Below are 16,490 nucleotides of genomic sequence, written 5' to 3'. Positions count from 1 at the left end.
TGTGGGACCTAGAGCTCATCACCTCACCTATCTGAGTGTCAGTTTTCTGTGTCTATAAAAGCATGATGGTAGCATATCCACCTCTCTGGGCTCCAGTGGCAGAAGAGATGATGTCCATAGAGCACATGGCCCATCACAGGTGCTCAGTAAATGGAGAAGATGATGGTGGGCAACAGTCATGGTTGTTAAGCACAAATTTTATTCTCCATATAAAGTTCCAAATGACTGGGTTGTTTCTTAAACTTGTGAATTTAAATAGTCAACGAGTCCTTTCTGTGTATTACGTTTGACACCAGGTTTTCTGCTGGGATGCCAGAGAGGAGTGAAACATGGACCCCTTTCTTTAAGCATATTCCTGGAGGTCAGATTCCCGGAGTCAAAGTGTCATCCTCTAGAAGAGGTTTCGGGAACTGCACTCTGGGTTCCGCAGGCTCACCTGGCTGTTCTCTGAGAGGAGTTCTACCTGAGGCTCCACAGTCTCACTGACATTGGCCGTTCACATGAACAGTCTCACTAGTTCAGCCCATCCTGTTCTCCCCCACTCTTCACAGCCTCAGGGGCTCGCCTTTCTCCTCGGCATCTCACGCACAGCCCGGCCTCTCTTTCTCCTCTTCCCACCTCTGGCCACTTTGCTTGTGCTTTCGCTGCAGCAGACTCCTTTCTGTTCCTGCCCGTTCACCCTTCCTCATTTTCTTTCCTGCCCCTGCACCTTGTACAGCTTATTCCCTGTGTCTCGAATGTCCTCTTTCCTACCCCCTAGCTCTCTCGTCAGACTCCTCTTCCTCTGAGGTCCAGTTAAACATCGCCTCCTTAGAGAACTTCCCAGCAGCACCACCCCCCTCCCCTGCCCCAAGCAGAGACCATTTGTACTAAAATTTACTTATCACTCCCCACTTTGGGGATAGAATTTGAGGTAACATGTTGCAGTGTGATTATTTTTTTTTTATTAATACAGGTCTGTTTTTACTAGACAATGTGCTTCTCCAATCAAGAAGCCGTTTCTTTTTCTTTGTGTTCATAGGATCCAGCACAGAGCCTGACACATAGTTGGGGCTTAGTTCATAAAACTGAATACTGCTTTGTATAATTCAGGACCAAAGTCTAAAAGAAGTTGTCAAATTGGGGAGAATCCCAACAGAGCAGGGAAATAGGAGGATGGGGCAGGAGTTTGACCTGTTAGGAGCCTTCTTTCTCAGTTCTGCTGTCTGTGTCAGTCAGGAGCCAAAAATCATACTTTATAGTTTTTTTCCTTTATTTTATACTTTTGTTTTTGCCATTTTGTTTCTGTAGGTTAATTCCTATATCCTGAAGAAGAACATGATGCTTATGACAAATAATTTCTATGCCGCAATCTTAGGATATGATGAGGTAAGATGGTTTACCAAGCCTCAGACAGAACAGTGGCCTCCCCCAACAAAGGCTGTTGATGAGAACTTCTGAAAGAAGCTTCAGGGGCCATCGTCACTGCCTGCCATTATTTTACTGTTTTACTTCGTATTTTACTATTTCCTCACCTTCATTGACTCAGCAACCAGAATGAATGTGCCCAGAAGTTTGTCTAGTACTTGAGAAAGAAAGCACTACGTAGTATGGTCAGATCATTCAACTAGCCGGCATTTATTGAGTGCCTGTGGGGTGCTGGATGAAGGGACACAGGCAGATGGGTCAGTATCTCAGCCCCAGATGCTCCAGAGAGAGGAAGGCACGCCCACATCAGCAGCACAGTCTGCCAGACAAGTCATACACTTTGGGGGGCTTCAGTTATAAAAGCAGTACGCACTCATTTGAAAATTCATGAAACTCTGCCTAAATGGTTGAAATAGAAAATAGAAGGCCCCCTTTCTTGCCTGCCCAGCTCCCTGCCCTTGTTAATAGTAGAGGAAAACCTTGTTAATAGTTTATTGGGTGTCCTTACAGATGTTACCTGTACATACACAAGCACCTATGGATTTGTTTTCTTTATGCAAATGAAAGTTATACTGTGCTCACCATTCTGTAACTTGCTTTTTTTAACTGCGCAATGTATCTTGGATGTCCTACCTAATGACATTTAGATCTGTCTCATTTTTTATTGCAAAATTTACATAAAATTTACCATTTTAAAGTGTACATTTTAGTGGCGTTGAGTATATTCACGTTGTTGAGCAGCCATGACCACCAGCCGTCTCCAGAACTTTCTCTGATCTTCCCAAATAGAAACTCTGTGCCCAGTAAATAATAAATACTATTCTATTCTCCACTCCTCCCAGCCCCTGGGCCACTAGCCTACTTCCAGGGTCCTCCAGGGCCATTGGCTTCCTCTCAGTTCCTCTAGACCTAGGCATCTCAATTTCTGGAAGGATGCTTTCTTTGTGTCGTGAGGGAAAACAAGTCGATATCCTAGTAGACTGTGGGAAAACTATTATGCAAACTAATTTTTGCCTTCTAGGCACCCATTTTTTTCCTGCTTCCTCCCTCAGACCAGTCTCCCATTTGTCTTCAGCTTACTAGCATTGTGGTGGGAAGAGGGCTGAAGTGGGGCTCGCTGAGATATTCAGCCGCTTGTATTGTGCTCCTGCTCTGTGCTAGCCACCACGTCCTGACTCGAGCTGGTCAGCGCCATCCCGTGACCTCACATCAACCACCTTCGCTCGAGAACCTCTGAGTGCACTTATCTTCCCAGCCAGGGTAACAGTTTCCACCTAGTCATCAGAGCCAGGTGTGGCAAGAAACTCTTGACAGTCTGGACCAGTCACGTTGCTATCATTGTTAATCTGAGTTCTGAGTCATCCTTTTCCTCCTAGTTGATTATAGACTTGCCCCTTCCCAGCCATCTCGCCCATCACCGAGGCTGTCTGCGGCAGGCCCTGGCTCCGGGGGCTTTTGCTGTCCTGTGCTCTGGGCTCGTTTTCTAAGTCCTCATAATGCTCGCTCCCACTCCTGTTCCCTCTCATGTAGCACACATGAGTTGCTGCCAGCAGCACTCCGGCATGTGCCCAGGGCACTTCAGACACAGGCAGGCTGTTGTGTTAGCAAATAGCTTGGAGAACGGTGATGTGCCCGAGCTTGTTCTTGGCTCCTGTCCCCATCTGCCGGAAGAAGTTGGTTTTCCCGACTCAGCCATTGTGCCAGGACAGTCTCTTAAGCTGTGGAATTGTAGGGGTATTTAGCAAGGGGGCATTTGAGACAGGTGAACAGTCTTTCCTTCAAACTGCCCGTACCCCCTACTGGACATGGCCCTTCTGGCAGCAGACCTAAGGCCAAACCTCAGGTACCACAGTGCCCCTGGGGCCTGACCACAGCAGGACATCGAATAAGTGATCCTGGCTTTTTGTGTAGCGTCCTTACCACTTATAGAGCCTTTCATGACCATTGTCTCTTAATTTGTGGCACAGGTGTTATTTTGGTCGTTCAGGTTATGAGAAACCAGGGCTCAGGAAGAGCTAGTGGCTTTCCAAAGGGCACACAGCTGCCAAGTGACAGAGCTGCCATTTGAATTCAGGCGGTCCGATCCCCAGATCCCACTGTTGCTTCAGTTCTGTTCACAGCTGCACACCGAAGCCTAATCTTCGTGTCACACTGCACAAAACACCTTTATGTTCTCTCTCATAATTCAAAGATGCTATAAGTAGGGCAGGGATTTTAGTCTCTGTTTAACAGATGGGAAGGTTGAGACTTGGGTTTAGTAAATTGCCCACCATCTCTGAGCTGGGGACTGACAGGGCCAGGATAAGATCTGGCCTTATAGCTGACTTCCAAGGCCCAGTCAGCACTTCCTCTGGTTCCACATGCTGCCTTGGCACCTGGACAGAGCAACTTCTCAGGGCCTGTCCCTCAGTCACCCTTGCTCAGGAAGAAGGACCCTCCCCTCTCCTTCCTCAGAGCTCCAAGCTAGAACATGGCCCTAGTCCATGATGCAGGCCTCTGTGATATTTGGGCTTCCCAACAGCGTGCTCTCTGCTGTGCCAGGACAGCCGATGGTAGGCACACACAGGTTCTGAGCACTCCCCTGTGGCCCGTGGCAGTCCTGCCGGACAGCCTGTTCCTCTGCTGTGGAGGAGGCCGGGCCACCCCAGAGCTGGGTGACAGGGAGGCCAAGGTGCCGGGCTCCCGTCCCCAAAGACCTAGTTGCTGTGCAGATGTGTGTCCTTGGACCAGGAGAGGAAAACCTGTAACACTCTGTTCTTAGGAGGAAGCGTACACTCATAATACGGTGAATCCATTCCTTGTGGACGGCGCTAGAACTGCTGCTGCTCCCACCTCTCCTTGCGGGTGTTGGCTGGGCCTGGCAGTGCTGTAGGCAGCTGTGGCCCAGGAGGGCCCATCAGACGCGACCCCGTCTCTGCCTCCACCTTTTTATCCAGCCGCTTGGCCCCTCTGGGTCCTGCATTCTTCCTCTGTATTGAATGAAGGGGGAGGCCACATGCCCTCTCAGGCCCCTCCCAGCTCTGCCACGCACTTGCCCTGTTTCCTCTGAGCCGATCCTAGGGTTGCTCGCATGTTTGCGATATCCCCAGCTTCTGTCTCCTGGCTCTGCCGTTCACCCCAAAAGACCAGTTGTGCTGTGTGTTCCAGGGAATCCTTTCAGATGACCGTGGGCTGGCGGCCGCCCTCTGGAGAACCTTCTTCAACCAGAAATGCGAAGACCCTCGGCAACTTGAATTGTTGGTAGAGTATGTGAGGAAACAGGTGAGCAGCCCCTCCCCTCCCCTCCAGAGTCTCCTGGACAGCAGGTCCTTCCTGAGGTCTGTGGGTGCTGGCTTCAGAGGGTCATGAGAGGTTGAGTTCCCAGACTCCAGTCTGAGGGAATTCTGACCAAATCATGTCAGCAGCAGGCACGGACAAAGAGCATCTTCTGGGAGACACAGGTTTTCGAGGCAGAAGCCTGACGTGTCTCTCTTTGCCTGGCAAAGCAATAAAGTTCTCCTTTTCTACTTCACTGACCCCCTCCCCAGAAAAAAAAGAGCCCCTTCTTTGGATCCAGTCATGAGCCAGGTCAGGGGGCGGGGAGTAGGAACAGAAGAACAAGGGCAGAGTGGCCTGCTGCTTTCATAAACCTGCAGGTGTTCATTCACCACACACTCGGCTGTCTGCCGTGTGCCCAGGGCTATGCTGGATCCTGGGCACACAGTCCGCTTGTAAAGCCACAGCCGGGGGTGCAGAGCAGCTCCCCTGTGTACCCACTTTGAACCCCTGGCTTCTAGCAGAATTGGGCTCCAGACAGCATCCCATGATCCTCTCCCCACTGGGTGCTGCCACCTGTCGTCAAGCAGGGTTCCCCCACTTCATCCCTCACTCCTCTGGCTGCCCAGGGATCCCAAAGCTTCTAAGAGAGAGCTCTCGAGTGAGGACTGCTTAACTACATAGTTTCCCTTGAGTCCAGGGAGAATTCACTCCTGTTCTCTCTGCCCCCTCATTCTGTATTGCTGAGAAATCCATACGTTAGAGACGAGGGAACTGAGTGGCAGGCAAGAGGCACATGTAGGCTTTTCCAGGGTCGCCCAGTGAGTCAGGCTGCACAGCTGGGTGATTCATGCGGCCACTAGAGGCTCAGCTGCTCCAGACAGCTCATCAGCTCAGCCTGTCCCATGAGTCACACCTTTGCTTTGTGGGCCTGGCCCCTGGACCTGAAGGGGCCTCACCTCACAGTCATTCCCTTATTCACCTGTGTCCATGGCCTGCAAGCCTCCAACAGCCAGGAAACGGAAGGCCAGGCTCTGGCCCCGAGGAGAAGACAGGGCCAGCAAGGCCCAGCTGGGTGATCACTGGAAAAACTACATACTAGGGCTCTTCAGACCCAGAGGGTAGAGAACCCCAGAAGCCAGGACTTCTGTTTGACCGTTCTTCAAATCTGCCAGAGCCGGGAAGAAGGCAGTGTGGCCAGAGGACCCCACCCACAGAGAACTCTGAGGCTCACACTGTTGACTGGACCCGCCCTCAGACAGGAGCAATTGGCAAAGCAAATGCTATGTTTTCTGAGAGACCAGCCCAACTTTTCCATTGGCTGCGGTGGGCTTGTGCCAGGGGCCACAACAAGGGCACAGCTGGGACCTATCTGAGGGCCCTGAAGGAAGGGACTGCCACACCAGTCCCCCCGTAAGAAGTCCCCTAGTGCCCTGATGAGAAGAAGGCAATAGGAGAGCAGTGAGGGAGCTCTTAGGCAAGCAGTGAGCTTTGTTGGGGACCCAGTTCTGTCAGCAAACCTTTTGAGCACCTATTGTGCCAGCCATCCTGTTGAGAGCGCAGAAATTATTAAGACCCAGTCCTGCCCTCAAGGATCCAGCTTATGATTTGACAAGGAAGCCCGTCAGGCACAAGGCTCCCCTGGAATAAGTCAGTCTTCGATGTGCGCAGGCAGGAACAGAGTGCTGTGGAAGGCTGAAGAAAGGAGGGACTAAGTCTGAGCGAGTGAATCAGGGAAGACCAGGAGGCTGGTCCTGGCCGTGATGCCAGTTAGTCTGGTAGATCACCCAAGAACCAGAGATTAAATTGAGAGTTTCTACCCAGGAGATGGGCAAAGTGGTGGCATTAAGGACAGAATGGAGTAGTTGAAAAGAAGAGTGGATTGTGAAGTGGCTCATTCGTGCCCGACTCTTTGCGACCCCCATGGACAGTAGCCTGCACCAAGCTCCTCCATCCATGGGATTTTCTTGGCAAGAGTACTGGAGTGGGTTGCCGCTTCCTTCTCCAGGGAATCTTCCCGAGCCAGGTATTGAACCCAGGTCTCCCGCATTGTAGACAGATGCTTTACCGTCTGAGCCAGGGTTTTAGGGAAGATAATAATGTCGGTTGATCTCTTGCCCTGGAGGACAGCAGAGCATATCTGGAGATTTGGAGATCCAGGCCCGAGGTATATGTGACAGACGGGGTGAGCACGAGGTTTCAAAGCCTAAATACGAAGCAGCAGGAGTGGAGGGTCTCTTGGGATAGGGAGTTGGATCTGAGGCCTAAGGTGAGGCTCTTGACTCCTGCCACCTCTCCTTGCCCCCCAGTTGCCTTCTCACCCTCGCAGTGGAACCTCATCTTTTGAATCCAGTGCTGACTCCTGCCCTGATCCAGCTCTTGCCCTGGAGTTTGCCTATCTCCTGTAAAGCATTTCTCCTCTCCTTACTAGCAGGAGCTTGGGAATCCTCCCAGAGGAGGCCTCTATCGCCTAAGGCCTGGCCACTCATTAGAGCGCCTGCCTCTTGCCAACTGCCTGACCACCCCTCCCTGCAGCTGCACATGTGCTCTGTCAGTGTCCCATCTCCACATTGTTCAGAGGGATAAACCTCCTGGGCCATCCTAGAGGGGTGAAGCTGGCGCCCACTAACCCTGGGGTCAGAGCCTACTAGAGGAGAGTAGAAGCATCCTTTTTTTTTTTTTAATTCCAGTGACTAGCAGTTATTGACTTCCCTGGTGGCTCAGTGGTAAAGAATCTGCCTACCAGTGCAGGAGATGTGGGTTCAATCCTGGGTCGAGAAGATCCTCTGGAGGAGGAGGAAATGGCAACCCACTCGAGTATTCTTGCCTGGGAAATCCCATGGACAGAGGAACCTGGCAGGCTGCAATCCATGGGGTCACAAAAGAGTCAGACACAGCTTAGCAACTAAAGAACAAACTAGCAGTGTGCTTATTAAGACCTGTGGGGTACACATCACTATTTATGTGTCCCTTTCTCAGACAAGAGAACTTAAATTAACAGACACATACACAAACACACCAAGGACATGTCTCCTCCAGCACACACTCCATGGAAAGTTCCTGCAGTTCAGAAAGTCAGTGCTTGTGTGTCAGACATGTGTCCATTCAGAAGTACAGCAGGGAATTCCCTAAGGCCTGAGAAAGGTTCCTTAATGACTTGTTTCTTCAAACCCCCTTAAATGAAATAATCTGGGCAATCAGAGACCACCCTTCATCCCTGGGCTTGGGAGCTGGGATGGTCAGAAGCCCCTCCTGCCCCTCGCTCCCCCCCGCCCCCGTCCTCTCATTTGGGAGGCTCGTTTCTTCCACCACCTCACATGCCATCTCACGTCTGTCCTGCTCTTGTGACTTTCTCGTCTGGTTGCAGATACAGTACCTGGACTCCATGAACGGTGAGGATCTGCTTCTGACAGGGGAGGTGAGCTGGCGCCCTCTAGTGGAGAAGAATCCTCAGAGCGTCCTGAAGCCTCATTCCCCAACTTATAACGACGAGGGTCTTTGATGGGCTGGTCCCTCCGAACAGCTGGCCAGCTAGCTTTGAGGAACTGCCAGAAGAGAGGTGCCTGTTTGGCTCAGGATCCTGCAGGAAGTGGCCTGAACTGACCTTTGAACAGCATCTGTCAAATACCTGGCCCCATTTGTGTTGATTTTCCTCTTAGTACGCCCAGGAGTCTGATCGGGTGGGGTACAGTGCTGGGAGAACCCTTAGCCCTTCTAAGGTGTCCTCTCCGTCAAGAGAAGCCCTGAGCAGGAGCTCCCTGCACACGCTCCCCAAGTGCCCTCCAGAAACCGTGTGATTGACTACAGAAGGGAAAGGGGGTGGGTTCAATAGGGGACAGCTGCCTCCCCTCAAGGACCCACCGTGGCCTAGAAGCAGTGAGTAATGCTGCTGAATCAGGCTGGGTGCCACACGCTGTCCTCCAGCTTTGAGCCGTGGGCTTGAGCTGACCATTAAAAGACCCAGAGACGTCTCTCTGCCATGGTTCTTTATTCCCGGGTCTTTTAGAAACACACCTGAGGTGGCGGAGGCCATGAGTTGAGCAGCAGTGCCAGCTCAGTTAGAGACAGGAGCAGAGGAGGTTCGGGTGGGGTGGGGTCTCTGCTGCTGCTTCTGTCTCCAGTTCACAGAGAGGTCACTGTTCTGGCCAAGGCGTCTCCTGCTGACCCCGTCCTCGGGGACGCAGGCGGCCTGTCTGGCCAGGGGGCTTGTCACATCCTGAGGCCTCGAGACAGTTCCCTTTGTCACACACACCCCCACTGGACTGGGGTAGAGTCATGCTGTCTTTCCTCCCTTGGCTCCCCTTACATGAGATACTGTGGGGAAGAGAACACTTCCTGGCTTCATCGCACCACCCCAGGGCCCCGCTCCGTGCTCAGCCTTCTGCCCGCTTCCTAGCTTCTGGAGCACGTGCTGCGGAGCCCCCGTGGTCTGAGCCCCTGATGACTAGTCTCCTCCCCCTGAGTGTGGGTCATCTTTTGGGGGATTTTCTTTAAATTGAAGAAGGGGGTGGAGAACTATATCGCCCCTCCCTCCCCCCCCAGTCAAACTTCCTTCATTTAACTTGCTATAAAATGAGTCATATAAAGAAACTCTATATGGATGAGGTATATCCCACTTCTGTGAAAACATTACAAATCAAACGGCCTTCTCTGAGTTTATTTAAGATGCTTTTGTTGCACGCAGAGCTCCAGAGTGAAGCCTCCTCTGTGTGTGTTAGATAATAACACCTTGTAACTCATTACAGCTGGGCACTATTTACATAAACCAGAGCTGAGCCAGGCAGGAATTTGCTGATTAATTTATTTTTAATGGAGTGAAGTATACCATGCACCAAAATAAACTTTACTGTGTGTACCTAACTGCTCCTGGAATGGATGGAAAAATTAATGGAACAGATTTTGGCTCCCAACTCTACACATTAATTTATATATAAAAGTTATTTGAGCCTTAACCCATTTGCTGCCCAGGGCAGCTCCCTAACCACAGAGCCCAGCCCACAGCCCTGGTTCAGCTACCGGGCTTGCTTTAGAATCATGGAATCTCTGATTTGGAAGGAACATTAGTGGTCATTTAGTCCAGCCCTGGTCCGCAACTGGACTCCCTTTCTCAACATCCCTGTTGGCCTGTGCCCACACGGGCCCTCTGTGAATACCTCCAGCAGCAGATGGTCTCCACCTGCAGGGCCAAGTCCTGTATCCACAAGATGAGTAATCATTAAACACTGCAACTTGTAATTCAGAGCCATGTTTCAAAAAGCCAGGTCGATCTGTCACGTCTCTGATGTTTCCAAAGCCCTCGCTTCCTGGCCATGGGCATCTTGGAGGCTGCCAGGCTCTTCTTATTTTTGTGAGTCTCTAGCCCATTTCTTCTCTGAGCAAACTGAACCACTTAGGCCAACCCTGTATGTTTTCTCTACCTGGAATCCTCTCCCCTCTTCTGTCTATAGAAATCCACATATTCCCCATGCCACCTCTCCTGTCCACCCCAGGCAGTATCCTCCAGTGGAACTGTTTTTTTACATATCCGCCTTCCACCCTGCACTGTGAGCCCCTTAAGAGTGGGCACTGGGGTTTGCATCAGTCCGCTTTGTTTCTCCGGCATCTAACAGCATGCCTGGACGTCGGTAGGCATCCGGTGTTTCTCCGGCATCTAACAGCATGCCTGGACCCCAGTAGGCATCCGGGTGATCTTCGATAAATGAAAGAAGGAATGACTGACTAAATCACCAACCAGGAGCCCCTTTCTGGACTGTTCTCAGTCTGTACTACAGCTTATTGTAACAGTTCAGTATGAAGTGCCTCCCTTGGCCTTCAAATAAGAATGAAAGCCAAACATTCTTTCTATAGCTAAATGCTTTTCTATTGCAAATTGTTATACAGAACAAGTGAGAGATGTGGTTTCTTGCCATCAGGGATATTGCTCTCTAGGAATAATTTTGTCTTTTATTTGTATTCTACATACTTCCAGCCCTGGGTTGGGAAGAATCCTTGAAGAAGGGAATGGCAACCAATTCCAGTGTTCTTGCTTGGAGAATTCCATGGACAGAAGAGCCTGGCGGGCTACAGTCTATGGGGTTGTAAAGAGTCAGACACGACTGAGTGACTTAACACTTTTGCATACTTCCAGAAAAGATAACAGCAGATTAAGAGATAACAGGTGTAAAAACTGCAAAACAAAGTTTACAAGATGATACAAATATCAGGAGGGAAAATAATCATGTTATCACATGACTTGGGGGGCAGCCTATCAGCTGTCTCAAGCAGTCCTGTTAAATAGGTATTGTCCTCCTCCTGGTCTTTCTCCCCTTTACGCAAGAGAGGGGACTATGGCTCAGGGAAGCCTGGAAGGCTACCCAGCCCTCATCTTCAGCCCCGGGGCTCTCGCTCTCTTCCCACCCAACACTGCCTCCCGCAGGTCAGTGAGGAAACCTGCAATTGAGGATAAAACCTTGCTCTGGGACTTCCTGGTTGTCCAGTGGTTAAGAATCCGCCTGCCAATGCCGGAGACACGGGGTCGATCCCTGATCCGTGAAGTTCCCACATGCGGTGGGCAACTTAAGCCTGTGTGTCACGACTACTGAGCCTGTGTTCTGCAATAAGAGAAGCCACCTCAGGGAGAAGCCCGGGTACCGCCAACAATGAGTAACCCACCTCACTGCAACCAGGGAAAGTCTGCGTGCAGCAGTGAAGACCAAGCACAACCAAAAATAAATTTTAAAAGAAACACAAAAACCTTGCTCTGGGCTCCCTAGAAGCCAACAGCAGAAATGAGGCCGGCCGAAGGTTGTATAGTTCCCACTGTCACATAAAAGGAATTACGCTTACTAATCAGAAGAAACAAATGTTTTCCTTAATCTCAGAGAACAGTGTAGGGTTTTTAAATGAGAAACCCTGAACAGTGTAGCAAATAGTACCCCTAAGCTTTCAGTATTGCCTAGAATTTTAAACATTGCAAGTATTGCTTTCTTACATCAGTTCAGTCGCTCAGTCGTGTCCAACTCTTTGTGACCTCATGAATTGCAGCACGCCAGGCCTCCCTGTCCATCACCAACTCCCGGAGTTCACTCACTCACGTCCATCGAGTCAGTGATGCCATCCAGCCATCTCATCCTCTGTCGTCCCCTTCTCCTCCTGCCCCCAATCCCTCACAGCATCAGAGTCTTTTCCAGTGAGTCAACTCTTCTTACATCAAGCTGTGATTAAAGCCCAGCCCACCCTTCAGCCAGTATTTTTCCTGTTTCGGTTCTGCGCCAGACGCTGCTTGGTATTTTCACTTAGTATCTCATTTAATCCTCTGACAATTCTATGAGGTAAGTATTACCTATAAGTTCGTCTTAACTGCTGAGGAGGACTGCAGCTTGGAGAGGTCCAAGTTTATCCTGCATGTGGACTCAGGCAGTCTGACACTCAAGTGCAATGCTTTTAGTTCTAGAAAAGGAACATGGCATGGGGAAAGCCAGTTGTGCTCCGTTGAAAAGCGAAAGGAAACCTAGAGCAGTATTCCAGCTTCTTGGGTTTCTGTGGGTGGATTAACAGGAAAAGTCAGTACAGTGTTCAGGCTCCAGAGTCAGAAAGCCTTGAAGGGAGTTGGGACGTAAAGGATGGGCAAGGTTTAGGCAGGTGGAAAGGAAAACAGGAAGTGAGGGTCTGTGGCACAGAGCTGGGAACTTTCAGACTGAATGGACCAGCCGAGTTGGTGGTTAAGGGAAGAAAAGGTTGCAGAGATCCAGGTGGGACCACGAGTCAAAGCCTGGTAACTGTGTCAGGACTGTGACCTGGTGGGAGTGAGGATGTGCAGCGGTGTGCAGGGTGCGCAGTCAGTCAGCAAGGATTCCGGCCATCTAGGCTTGAGGGCCTGGGGGCAATGGTAGAAATGTAAAGGAGTTCAAACTCCAAAGATGCACATAATAAAATCGTCAGGACTTCATGCCTGACTGAACTGGAGCCTGAAGAGCCGTCCAGAGCTTTCCTGGGAGCGGGCAGATGGCAATGCCTGGCAGAAGAGGGGAACTTGAATCCTCTTTGTTGTGTGTGTGTGTGTGTGTGTGTGTGTGTGTTTCACAAGTGCTAATTACATTATCCTATGAGACAGGCCAGGGAGGTCTACTGAGGAGAAATCAGAGTGAAGCTAACAGCCTCTGTGTCTTCCGAGCCCCACCCCGCTGCTTTGGTGCAAGTGTTAGCAGAGGAGTTGGGCTGCAGAAGATGCCACAGGAGGGCGAGGGCATAGGGCAGGCTTGGATCTCAGGGTGGGGGTGGTTAAGGCCTCAGGGCCAAGGACTTTGGCCTTGTCTTGGATATAGAAGGGACACTTTATGAAATTGGATGTTTCCAGGAATGAAATGAGGGTAGACCAGGGCCTGGGGTGGGCGTGGGAGAAAGCATTCACAGTGATGCAGGTTGGGTGGGGGCTGTGGTAGGAAGAGCAGGAACCAGTGTGGCAGGTGAAGCCTGAGATGGGGCTGTGGGGAGTTGGGGGGTTAGGGATGGGCAGCTTCCCTAGGGAGGAGCCTCTTAATGGAGCAGGTTGCAGAGCCTAGGGGCTGGGAGAAAGTGGGTGAAGCTTAAGTGCTTTATACTGTTCCAGGGTCAAGACTTCCGGGAGCAGGTTATGGCAACAGTTGTGAAATATTGGGAGGTGCTCTTGATGAGAAGAAATGGAGGGAGATTGGGCAGGTGTTTTCAGGACAGGAAAAGACTGAAGATGTGCGTGGGGCTGGGGAGGAGCCGGATCAAGTGTGAAGCAATGAGTAGGGTAGGAAACTTCTCACAAGTGTGAGGAATTATTGTTAGATCCCTCTGAAAGTGGAAGCCTGATCTTGAGAATAAGGGCCTGGCTTTGGAGAGGAGGAGGGAGCCCTTTCTTGAGACCAGAGATTGGAAGACGCATGGGGGGCAAGTGATGTCTGTGATGAGGGCCAAGAGGGAAAGGAGCTCCTGATGCCCAGGAAACGTAGAGTTAATCAGCCCTTGGGGCTGGGGTGGGGAAGGGAGGGGAGCAGGCAGGTCTGTGGACAGTCCCAAAGTGAGCTCTTCCCTTGGGAGCAGCCTTCTGCTCGCTGCTCTGGTTCTGCCTACTTCAGCCTTCTCCCACTGTATCCCACCGTGCCTTGCCCACTTTTAATTTCACGGCTGCAGTCATCATCCACGGTGATTTTGGAGCCCAAGGAAATAAAAATCTGTCACTGTTTCCACTTTTTCCCCATCTCTTTGCCATGATCTGGATGCCATGATCTTCGTTTTTTGAAGATTGAGTTTTAAGCTAGCTTCTTCACTGTTCTCTTTTACTGTCACCAAGAGGCTCTTTAGTTCCTCTTTACTTTCTGCCATTTGAGTGGTATCATCTACGTATCTGAGGCTGTTGATGTTTCTTCAGGCAGTCTTGTTTCCCGTTTGTGAGTCATCCAGCCTGGCATTTCGCATGATGTACTCTGCATAGAAGTTACATAAGCAGGGTGACAATATACAGCCTGGACATACTCCTTTCCCAATTTTGAACCAGTCAGTCAGTGGTTCCATGTCTGGTTCTAACTGTTGCTTCTTCTCCTGAATACAGGTTTCTCAGGAGGCAGGTAAGGTGGTCTGGTATTCCCATCTCTTTAAGAAGTTTCCACAGTTGTGAACCACACAGTCAAAGGCTTTAGAGTAGTCAATGAAGCAGAAGTATATGTAGATTTTTTTTTAACCCCCTGGCTTTTTCTATGATCAAATGGATGTCGACAATTTGATTCCTCTGCCTGTTCTAAATCCAGCTTGTACATCTGGACGTTCTCGGTTCATGTACTATTGAAGCCCAGTTTGAAGGATTTTGAGCATCACCTTGCTAGTGTGTGAAATGAGCCCTAGTCATGATCATTGGACACGACTGAAGCGACTTAGCAGCAGCAGCATGATCATCTACTCCCTCACTCCACCCGGGTGTTAACCACCCCTCACAAGTTTTCTGTGGCTTCCAAGGGACTTCCCTTGAGCCACGCTGCTAAGCCCAGGCCCAGAGCCTGCCCAGGTCAAGGGCCTCTGTACCTCTGTTGAAGGGAGAAAAGAGATCCTGGCTGGGGAATTTCCAGGAAGAGAATCTTCAATCACTGACCTGTAATGTCAAACAGTGATAGAACACAATGTGAGCACTAGAAGGGACTTGGAGACCTCCAGCCCAGCCTCCTCTGGCTCTATAGATGGGAGGCCGGGGCCTGGAGAGGCTCACTCAGGGTTCCACAGTCAAGAACCAAACCCCTGACCTGTGTGGGCTTGCTTCTTCCCTCTTTTTCTCTTGCCCTGCAGCCAGAAACAGCTCCTTCACTTCCCAGTCACCGTCTGAGAAAGAGCCAGCCAGAGGGCTGTACTCTAATTGGGGATGGAAGATAGGACGTGGTTCGTCTCAGTTTCCAGAGTGGCTCATGAGCTATAAACCCCAAGCAATGGGTTCATACCTTGGCTTACTCTGTGGCTTATAATTACCTATGAGTCTGCCTTCCTTGCCAAACTGAGTTCCTTCAGGGCACAGACCATGCCTTATTCATCTTTGGGACCACAGTGCTGGCCTAAAGTAGGCATTAAATACATGTTGGGCAGACCAGATAGGCAGAGGATGAGGGGATGGGCTGGGTTGGGGAGGGAGAGGTGGCTGGACCAATGATGTTGGGGCAAGGTGGCAGGGAATCCCCGGCCGTCCAGTGGTTAGGGCTCTGCTTTGAATCTCTGATCTAAGAACTAAGATCCCACAAGATGTGGGGTTGGACAAAAAAAAAAAGTTGAAGACTTAAGAGAGCAATAGATAATATTTCTTTTTTGAGAAATAAGAGACAGGTGGAGGTGCCTCTTTGGAGGCATTCTGTTTTGGAAAGGTGGTTGTGTCTGGGTCTAGACTGTGGATGTTGTGATGATGGGGTCTCAGCCTTTCCGCACGTCCCTTCTTCCACCCCCTCTACCCATCTGTCCACATATCCCATCCCACCTGTCCTCATTCATGTTTCCTTCAAGGGAGAGAATTCCCAAATCCCCTCTCCTGGAGGCGAAGTGTGAGAGGACCACTGCGGAATCCTCACTGGCTCCACCCTCCGCAGAGAAGGGGAATGATTTGTCTTTCATTCAAAGACAAAACGGTGCCTTTAGCAGTATTTCTTTTTCTGTATTTCTTTATTTTGGGCTGTGCTGGGTCTTCGTTGCCGCGCAGGCTTTTCTCTAGCTGCGGCGAGTGGGGGCTGCTCTTCGTGGAGGTGTGTGGGCTTCTCCTTGCGGTGCCTTCTCTCCTTGCAGAGCACGGGCTGCCGAGCACAGGCTCGATAGTTGTGGCGCGTGGGCTTAGTTCCTCTGCGACATGTGGGATCTTCCTCCATCAGGGATCGAATCTACGCCTCCTGCCTTGGCAGGTGTGTTTACCACTGAGCCACCAGGGAGACCCCCACCGGTACTTCTGATAAAGCTGACTGGAGAACATAGCTTTTGCTCTCTGGCCAAATGGACTTTCTAATATCTTCCCAAAACTAAACATGCACACCCCCTGCCCCCCAGGACAGAACCTTCTCTGGAATTTTACCGTGAGAGACAGAGATACCCAGAAATATCTGAGCCCAGCTCCTTCCCTCAGCCACCAAGTGAACAAATCATTCCCCTTCTCTGTGGAGGGTGGAGCCGCTGAGGACTCAGGAGTGGTCCTCTCACACTTCGCCTCCAGATGGGAGTGGGAAACATTTCCTGAAGGAAACATGAATGGGGACTGGGATGGGATACGTGGATGGATTGGTAGAGGGGGTGGAGGGAAGGATGAGGGAGAAAGGCTGAGACCCCGTCATCACAGCATCCACACTCTAGACCACCTTTCCAAAACA

General features: G+C 50.7%; 1 protein-coding gene across 1 annotated transcript in view; it reads left to right on the top strand.

Annotated features, from left to right (window-relative positions):
* UQCC1 (ubiquinol-cytochrome c reductase complex assembly factor 1) overlaps positions 1-8,633 on the top strand; it is a 93,803-nt gene extending 85,170 nt beyond the window's left edge. Inside the window, exons 8-10 of the mRNA XM_069548412.1 lie at positions 1,291-1,368; positions 4,555-4,668; positions 8,030-8,633. Of these exons, the coding sequence (XP_069404513.1) occupies positions 1,291-1,368; positions 4,555-4,668; positions 8,030-8,164 (327 nt within the window). The 3' untranslated portion in view covers positions 8,165-8,633. The remainder of the gene's footprint in view (positions 1-1,290; positions 1,369-4,554; positions 4,669-8,029) is intronic.
* Positions 8,634-16,490: the final 7,857 nt, after the last annotated feature.

Source organism: Ovis canadensis, chromosome 13 (assembly GCF_042477335.2).
Source record: "Ovis canadensis isolate MfBH-ARS-UI-01 breed Bighorn chromosome 13, ARS-UI_OviCan_v2, whole genome shotgun sequence".
Classification (NCBI taxonomy): domain Eukaryota; kingdom Metazoa; phylum Chordata; class Mammalia; order Artiodactyla; family Bovidae; genus Ovis; species Ovis canadensis.
Note: the sequence above shows the minus strand (reverse complement) of the source record. Positions and strands in the feature narration are given on the sequence as shown.